Source organism: Hipposideros armiger, unplaced genomic scaffold (assembly GCF_001890085.2).
Source record: "Hipposideros armiger isolate ML-2016 unplaced genomic scaffold, ASM189008v1 scaffold_628, whole genome shotgun sequence".
NCBI classification, from domain to species: Eukaryota; Metazoa; Chordata; class Mammalia; order Chiroptera; family Hipposideridae; genus Hipposideros; species Hipposideros armiger.
This window is the reverse complement of record NW_017731978.1, coordinates 836594-846064: the sequence shown is the minus strand read 5'-3', so window position 1 is coordinate 846064 and position 9471 is coordinate 836594. Positions and strand designations below refer to the sequence as shown.

At 48.7% G+C, this 9471-nt stretch overlaps 1 protein-coding gene across 2 annotated transcripts in view; it reads right to left on the bottom strand.

Annotated features, from left to right (window-relative positions):
- Positions 1–2888: 2888 nt before the first annotated feature.
- Positions 2889–9471, bottom strand: part of PTPN9 (protein tyrosine phosphatase non-receptor type 9) — a 106779-nt gene continuing 100196 nt past the window's right edge. For both annotated transcript variants that reach the window (XM_019625464.1, XM_019625463.1), the window contains 4 exons: positions 8091–8169; positions 6320–6470; positions 5728–5935; positions 2889–5003 (listed from right to left, as the gene is read on the bottom strand). In XM_019625464.1, coding sequence (XP_019481009.1) covers positions 4789–5003; positions 5728–5935; positions 6320–6470; positions 8091–8169 — 653 coding nt within the window. In that variant the 3' untranslated portion in view covers positions 2889–4788. The remainder of the gene's footprint in view (positions 5004–5727; positions 5936–6319; positions 6471–8090; positions 8170–9471) is intronic.

Sequence of the window (9471 nt, the reverse complement as noted above, 5' to 3'; positions counted from 1 at the left end):
GGAAGTGAACCTGGAGTGGGGGAGGGGCACTGTGCCTTTTTTGACCCTTTTCTCTCTACATCTCACTGTCTTCTTTCCTACTTTCATTTCATCTCAGTCCTAACAACTATCAGGAACACATTACCCTAAATTGTTGAAAAAGAATCACTGTTCCTAGTCTCCACCTAACACTTCTAGCCTAGCTAGGACTCTGGGGTAATTATGTCCACGCTGGCCTTAGCCAGAAAAAATTCAGGTGTTGAAGACTGCAGCATGCAGATTTAGCTTAAACCAAAGGATTTTACGAACTCTATGGTGACAGGTGGAGAGAGATTAACATTGCAACAGGTTTCTGAGCGCTAGATCTCTATTTGTGAAGATCACCCAGTCTTGTCTGTGGTTGAGAGCAGTGTAACTAAAATCACTTAACACTCACAACTGTTGTGACAGTAACTATGGGGCAGATACCTCCCAAAGAGAAAATCTGGTTCCCAGCTGATAGGAGCTTCACTCCTGCTCTTGTTAAGCTAACAGTGGTCTGTGGGTGGTGACCAAGAACTGACTGACACAAATCTAAGATCTTGTTGGCTGGAAACTCTGGGTCCTTAGTCAGTTCATTTCTTGGCTCTGAGTCACTCTGTTTGCCCCACATGAAACAGCATGAAAGCCTTAAAAGCCTATGGGTTGGTCTGTGGATTACAGGGCAGACTTGACCTGCTTTCCAAGTTGGGGGCCAAACGGGAAGGGAACTGAGGGAATATAAGGAAGTGACAGCAGCTTGAAATAGACTTTGGAAACAAGCTAAAACTGGAGATTCCACTGAAAGCTGACACAACTGGAGAAGAGCCTGGTGGTCCCTCTGCAGGCATTTGCACTGTCTGACAAAGAACTAGAACTAGACCCTTAGTTGGAGGATCTGTAGTAGGGTCATCTAAAACAGCCCCTTAAATAAAGCAGGCCCTTATTCTACAAAAGGAAGCTAGAACTTGGCTTGGGTTAAGTGGTGGTGAGACCTCAAAACTACCAGAGCTTTGTCACTCCAGGAAGGCTTTTCTACCTGGCCCACCTCCCTCCAGGTCTCTGATTTGTGAGTTTCCCTATGTGTGTCCAGTTGTCCCTGGAGATCAGAAGCCTTTAAGGGCAGGAGTTCCAGCTTCCTCAAGTGACAATGTTAAAATAGTCCAGAGTCCCAAGAACCAGTCCCATTTTGTCATTGACCTGCAAATGGTGACATGGAGATTGACAACGGTAAGCCTCCTAGGCTGAGCATACTGGGGCACCCTTCACCTCAGGAGTCCCATCCTAGCTGACAGGGACTGGCAGGATGAAGGAACCAATGCTAGAGGGGCAAGTTAGATAAAACAACAGCAATCAAATTAGAAGCAGAAGCCCGGGTTAGCCCACAATGCTTTCTCCCCTGAACATTTTCTTCACCTGTTTACACTCCAGTATTTGACTGTGGGTTCTCCTGCTCTGTTCACCAAATCTGTGTGAGAGCCTTGACTTCCTGAACAAATTTGAGGCTTCTTCTCTGTCTTCCCCTTTCTTTACCTCCTTTAACACCTAGCACAGGTAGGCTCACACTGAGTATTGATTATCTTCCCAAAGGTAAAAGCTACAATAAACTATGGCAGTGAGGGAAAACTATTGATCACTTTCTCAGATTTGGAAGACATCAACTGGCTAACCTTCCTCAGAGTCAGGGACATGGACAAAGACATGGTTACCTCTCTCTCTTGATGAAACCTGGCTCATGCGGTCACTCATTAGGTGGTTACCTACTGGGTAGGATCCTAGAAGCTGAATCTTTGTGAAGCTCTTGCAAGTGACAACCTCACCGATCCTCAGATGTTCAATGAGGAACTCATGCGTAACTTCTGAGTTTACAGAGCAGTGGGTTACAACCTTTTCAAATAAGCGGCAGTTCAAGTCTATCTCTCCCAGACCTTTTATCATTAATACTGTTTCCTACACATTTCACCAAATCCCTAACCTCTCTGTTTTCCCAGATTTCAAGTATCTCTGTTCATCTCTTATGGTCGCTTGCCCCCAAGATAATAGAGGTAAAGAACAGACTTAATCTTTTGCTCTTCTACACTTCAGCTCTTGATTAAGTAAGAAACTCAAGGAAACTGTGTTGGCAGCTCAGGAGATGAATCCTTGGAGGGAGTCTAGTGTAAGAGCTAACATTAACAGCAGCTACTCTGGAGTCAGGTACTCTTGGCAGTGGTAAATTAATTTTCCTGGGCTTCGGTTTTCTTCTTCTGTCAAATGCTTTGAGGGTGGATGAAATAATACCTACAGAGCACTTTAAACAGTACCCAGAACAGAGTTAGCCGCCCAGTAAATGTTAGTTGCTATAACTTTTATTAAGAACACCCCAATCTTTGCACACACTCCAGGCCAACACTGCCCTAATTGGGCAGGCTGTCGCTGGTCAGTAGGGGAGTGGCTCTACATGGACAGAGCTTCTGGTTGCATTCTAAAAAAGATGCAAATGACAACATCTTCCCATAAAGATCAGTGAACCCACAGGGATGGCGTTTCCCTGGGAGCATGACACCTTTGGCACTCTGCAGACCTGAAGACCCTCCATAAGGTTTATCTGCGAGAACCAGTCACCAACTCTGCCAACCTTCGAGTCTACCACATGCAGCATGAGCTCAAAATCAATTAGCTGAATTTTAAAGAACTGTTTATACTCTGAAGGAGCGATACCAAAAATTCCCCTCTGGTTTCCAAAGACAAAACTATCTCTTTGATAGGTCTTTGAGAGACAACGATGCAGTGAAGAGGCCAAAGGCTCTGTAAGCAGACCGACCTGAGCTCGAGTTCTAGAGAAAATCACTGTGAACCTCTGGACCCAACCTTCCTCATCTACATAGACAGAGTGGAGGGAGAATAATCTCTCACTGAATTGTCGCAAGGCTTTAATGACGTAATGGGGGGAAAGCACCAAACATAAAGACTGGCACCCAGCAAGCACTCAGCTAGTGCTGGTTCCCTGTTTCTGCCCAGGGAGAAGGCCACAGCCGACAGACAAGGTGGGCAGCTCTCAGAACTGAAGGTCTCAGCGCTGAGGCCTTGGGGCCTCCCCTGCCTCCTCATCGCTCCCATACCAACTCTTGGATCCCCTCCTCACCTTCCCAGCCCAAAACTGCTACTAAATTGATGAAGCTAAAAGGGTTTAATCATGTTGGTATATTTATATGTAAATACAAAACTGTATTGGTGTAAGATATTGAATATGAACATTTACAATTATTTTCTGAATCAGACTCAGTCCATTGACATTAAATACAAAATGAAAAGATTGTAAAAATAAGAACATATACATTCAAAGAGCTTATTACAGTATAAAATTATTGAGGTTTGATCAGCTGCCAACCTCATCTGTGATGGGGGAAGGTTTCTGGGTTCCTGGGATTCTCTTGGGAATGTAGAGTACTGGGGACTCTTGATTCCATCCCTGGCACATCAGGCTGGGTAGGCTGGGAGCAGGAAGGGACAGGTTGAGTGACTAGCGGGGAAACAGTAATTGCAGGGGACTGCCGCACCCAGCCAGGAGTTAAGCATTTTATTGAAACAGAACTTGAGCTCCAGGGTCTGGAAGGCTAGTAGGAAGGAAGAGATGGGCAACGGAGTGGACAGGGCTAAGTTGCATAAGGAAAGGAACCTTCTAGAAAAGAAAAATGGCCCTCTAGCTCATTCTCCCAGGGAGGGATTCTCATAGTAGTTTTCTCTCCTTCACCTGGGCTCCTTCTCTTTCCCTCTAAGACATTGTACCGATTGCTTTTGGCTCTAGTTGCTCAGTTAGTTCATCTCTATCCCCAGGCTCCAATCCCGAGGGATAGGGAGAGGGTCTGGAATCACAGTGGAGGTCTAGTCCCAAACTCAGCAAAGTAAACAGGGAAAAATCATTAGGTAAGGGCAATCCATGTTAAATTAAACCAGTGTCACCACAACCCAGTATTCTTGGCTCCAACAGGCAGCATCCCGGAGAGAGACAAGTCACTACGTAAGGATGAGAGCCTGTGGCAGGAGCATGGAGGGTGGATGTGTGTCCTCTTCCACCACTCTGCGGTCTAACAACCGGAGACATGATCCCCAACCCCAGCTAGTCCACAATAAACAGGAGGGTCCACAAAGCAAGGAGTCCTGAACTACAACACGGAGCCCCAGGAACTTCTACAAAGGAGTAACTCTGTGTATATGCATTTATAGAATACGACCATATTATCACATACAATATATATTATATACACACATACATATGGACCCATACACGTAAGTGCACATACACACACGCACACATGTAGAATGACAGAAAAGACTGGAATACACACCCTAGGTATAAACGTGCTTGGCACTCGGGACATTCTCTAGAATATGTAACGTGGTCAAGCTTTCTGGGAAGGAAGGTGGATGCTCGCCAAACCTCCCCATCAAATCCTAGCAAAGGGAAGGAATGGGAAAGAGGCCTCCAGGAGGACAGCGGCACTGGGGCAGGGGGCGTTTCCTTCCCCACTTACCTGGGGGCCCTGGCAAAAATCAACAGCCACAATTTGGTTTTCATAAGGCACAGTTCAATAGCAGGTGCTAGGAATTAAGAACACATTGCTGCTGGCCCTTTCTAGTGACAGTTTCACCACCTCTGTCTGGCTGAAGGGAAAGGCTGCCTCGCGCGCACCGGGAGACGCGAGGAGAGGTTGGTCCGTGGCTTCAGCATAACTGGTGGAAACCTTAGGCTCAGCATGTCCAGGGTGGTTTAAAGAAGGCCGGCCGGCAGGTAGGAGGCTCGTGGGACAGTTACTGACCCTCTGTGGCCAGGAGGCTGTGGCTGGGGGGCAGCATGCCCTCCCTCTCTGCGAACTCCAGGATCGCCTTGTAGCAGAAGTAGTACTGCTCGGGGGTCTGGATGCTGAAGGCCCTCTGGGTCCGCATGCGGGACACTGTCTGGAGCACATTGAGGGTGCCGAGCTCCTCCAGCTGGGCCAGGCAGATGTCCAGTGAGCAGAAGGTGCCTGAAGGGAGGGTGGCAGGGGTCAGGCTCGCTCGGCCTCTCCACTCCCCCTCCCGCTGCCAAATACCCGAGATGGTCTGGAGGACATGGGAGTCTAAGGCAAGGGGCCTCAGGCCGAGAGGGACTCGAGAAGGAGGGCCCAGGGAGTGCTGTAGGTCAGAGAAACGAGGCCTCTTCTTGTCTCTGCAGGTCCATGAAGACAACAGGAAGAGCAGGTGGGAAGGTGACAGTCCCAGACAGATGACCACAGCACTCCCAGAGCTGGGCCCTCATTTTCAGAGACCTTAACTAGCCCACTCTTCCCGACCCTCTCCCAGAGGGACCTCTGACTGGACAGGCCAGCAGGTCCTGGATGCACATCCGGAGGCAGGGGCTGCTGAGGGGCTCCAGAACGGGGAGCACAGCACAGGGTGGGGTCTCCAGGGTGGGGCTGGGAAGGCTGCAACAGCCCTGCTGAATGCTCTGGGACACTCAGGTGACAGTGATGGGGTCAGAAAATAAGTGCCGGTGGGATGGATAAAGCATCCATCCCCAGAGGACAGCTTGTGAAGTGCACATTCTGGCCAGCATATGTAGTACTAGGGACACCAAAAGGACATTAAAAAAGAATTCTTCATGGCAATCCACCACCAATGGCCCAAATTCTCTCAGTGTGGAAACAAGAGCAGTTATCTGTCCTTGGCCCCCACTGCCTCCGGGGCCCCGGAGCTGCAGCAGGTGCTCACCTGTCCTGCCGATGCCTGCACTGCAGTGGACCACGATGGGCGGCTCTGGGCCCTGCCCCTTGGAGCGCACGCCCATGCTGCTGACCGCCAGCCTCTGCTGGCTCCTGACCGCTCGCAGGAAGTCAATGAGGGAAGCTGCTGAGGAGGGGACACCATAATCTGGCCAGCTCAGGAACTGAAAGTGGGTCACCTGGCGTTTCTGCCGCTCCTTGCATAGAAAAAGCAGCAAAAGTTAGGGAAGTTACTGCTGCCTACCCTGACCACCTTCAGCTTTTCTAGTTCTCCACCCGGAGGATCCCTCCTGCCAACTACCTTCAACTTCCTCCACAACTGCTTCTCCCCGAACCCCGAGGAAAGGTTCCATGCCTGCACAGGGCAGAACTCCTCAGTTTTACTCCCAGGTAATGCCACTGTTGTGTTGAAACACTGTGGCTATATTGGCTCTGAGTTGAATATGTTGATCCTGTTCCCAGAACAATGGAAGTAACTTATAAGCTCCCTGGAATCCTGCCTATTCCTTTTGGAGGTTTTCTCTACAGTAAAGGTCCTCCCCTACCTTCCCAAAAGTGAGAAAACAGAAATCTGGATTTACCTCTGTGTTATGAATTTCCAGCGTTGTCTTCTTATAATGGTTCATGTTCTCCACGCCTAGATTGGTCACCGTGAGGAAGCCAAATCGGATCCGAGAGTCTTTTTCTAAAGGCCAGTACTGGCCACACTTCCTCCTGCCGCCCTCCTCAAAACTGAAGACACACAGAGCAAGGGTAAGCCTTCCGTCCTTCCTCCCCACGGCACTACCCCTGCCCTCCTGGGGCTTGCTGGATCCTAAGGCAGAAGAGTTGTCTCTGCTTGGCTTCTGTCTAACTTACACCCTTGCTTCTAGGAAGACAAGGAAGGAAACCTTCATTCTATAATAAACAGATATAAAAACAGCTAAAGTTTCTGCATGTACTTATTTAGCAGACATTTACTGAGTGCCAGCCATGTCACTTGGTCCTTTCCTGACACCTGTTGGTACTCGTCATCATGTATCTGAGACAAATACTGAGTGGACAAAGACAGTAGAGAAAATGTGGTGGCCCAGATCGAACTCTCTGCCTTGTAGCTCAGCCACAGCTCATTCACTGCCCCAGTAAGGGACCCTGGATGGTAGAGGACAAGGAGAGGCACAGGTCTGGGATGCCAGCAGAAGGTTTGTGGAAAGCCCTGAAGTCCACCTCACTATTCTTCAGTGACTCCAAAATACTCCAAGGTGGGGCTTCTTCCCCGATGTCCTCTCCAAATCCAAGGTGGCTGCAATAGTGCCACAAGAGTGGGAACTGAGCCAACACTCATCAATTTGTTGCTCCTCAACAGAAACAGGTGATAGTTATCATAATGATAACGGTGATACTAATGAAATAGTATTGGGTTGTCAGAAAAGTCATGACGTATTTTTTCTATGTTTTCCGTTGCAAAAATGCATCATGACTTTTCCGACAACCCAATAATTCCTGAAGTTTGTGAAGATATGAAGACAAAATTTTCAAAAACATTCCTTTAATCAAGAGCTTCCTACCTAAGCAAGCAGAAAATGGTCAAAAGTAGCAAGAAAGGGAGAGGAGAGGGGAACTGGTAATTCAGAAGCCAGAAAGATGGCTGCCCTTTGGAAGTACAGACCAGATTAAAAGTTAATTGTCCCGGGCCAGCCGGGTGGCTCAGTTGGTTAAGAGCGCTGGCTCTGAGCAACAAGGTCACCAGTTCAATTCCCACATGGGCCAGTGAGCTGCGGCCGAGCTAAGCTGCCGCTGAGCTGCCAACAGGTGACAGGGATGGCTTAGCTGGTGAGAGCATGTGCTCCTAACAACAAGGTTGCCAGTTCGACTCCTGCATGGGATGGTGGGCTGTGCTCCCCCACAACTAGATTGACAGTGGCGACTGGACTTGGAGCTGAGCTTGCACCCTCCACAAACTAAGATTGTAGGACAACAACTTGACTTGAAGCTGATGAGTCCTAGAAAAACACAAAGTTCCCCTTCCCCAACAAAATCTTTAAAAAAAAACACACACACACACAAAAAACAAGTGAATTTCCCAATGTTTCCTAATTCATTCTTTCATGGGTAAGGCCAGGACCTCAGAGTAGGCTGTCACCAGCACAGGGTCACCAGAGCCACAGATCACAGCTATGACAAGTTAGATCTATCAATCTCCACCACCCTGGCTGTGTTCACTTTGGGTCAGCCAAGAAAGAGCTAAGACATCTCACATTGTTTGCCATGGCTTTCCTAATCTTCACTGTTTCTAAACTCCTCTTTTGAATCACTCATGTTTGGGGACAGGGTAGGGACAGAGGGCAGTGGGAAGAAAAGGGACGAACTCACCGAGTGGTCATGACAATCACCAAGACTTTTTGCTCCCACACCATGAGCCAGAAATCACGATAGGTGTTCTCCAGGGGGCCTGGAATGCAAAGGAGGAGACAGGTACATGATCCCGGAAGCACTTCTTCCTGCTTAGGCTCTTCTGTCTTTCAGCCGACTACTAACTCCAAAGTACAGATGCTACACTGGGCCGGCTCTGTGCTTGGCTCACCACATCACTGCTGTTGAGGGCGGCCCTTTGGACCAGCAGTGCCAGTATCGTACAGCAGTGTTAGAAATGCACGTCTGCATGTTTACAAGATCCCCAGGTGAAACTGTAGGTAGGTTCCAGTTTGAGAAGCGCTGTCACATACCCTCTCAGAGCCTTATTGTCGGGGCTGCAGCTAACACATCCAGATTGACAGTGCCTGCTGTAGACATGTCTCCAGCTGTCTGCACCTCTCCTAAGCCTTATAATCGCCAGTCCCCTTCCGTGTCCCTCAGACCCAACATGTTTGCAATTCAGTCTCCTCCTTCAAACTAGCTTTCTCTCTCTTCTTTACCATCTCTGTACTGGCATTCTTCAATCACTCAATCTTAAGAAGTTGGGGGTCAACTCTGACTTACCATTTTCTTTATCTCCCAGAAGCAATTGCCAAGTCCTAGAGATTTGCCTTTGAGTTGTTTTTTGGTTTTTATCTTTTTGCCCCCAGATCTCCCTGCCCAATATCACTGCCATGAGGACCATATCTTCTTTTGTCTGAGTTGCCATACTACCATCTCGGTTCACTCTTCTGAACAGAGCTCTCTCTTCCAATCTATTCTGGATACCCCTGCCAGTTCAATCTTTCTAAAATATGGCTTCACCACAATATAGACACACCATGCTCACTTCTCCCTCTATTCCTTTGCTCAAGCTATCTTTCTCACCTCCAAGGTTTTTCGTTTTCTACCCATTTTCAAGTGCTGCCTTTTCCTGGAAGCTTTCTGACCACTACGCTACTCTCCTCTCAGATCCTGACTGAGGATCAAAACAGCTTCACCATTTAATGTATATGGTCCAATAACATCAGTCATTTTACTTTGTGAGAACTAATCGCATCTCAGCAAACATGGTGCTGAGGGCAAGGGCCACGCCATCAAGTTCTCCTTTGGTGTCAGAGCCTGCACGGGGCTGGGCACTCAGCGGGAACTTCGAAGACACCTGTGGGCCAACCACTCCCTTGCAATCAAGAGAGTAACAACTCACGGGCCAGCCGTGTGGCGCGTTGGTTAAGAGTTGGCTTGGGGGCCGGCCGAGTGGCGCGACGGTTAAGAACTCGCTTGGGATGCCAGAGGGCCCCGGTTCGGATCCCACATATGAGGGCCAGTGACACTGCCCTCTACAGCTGAGATGCTGAAC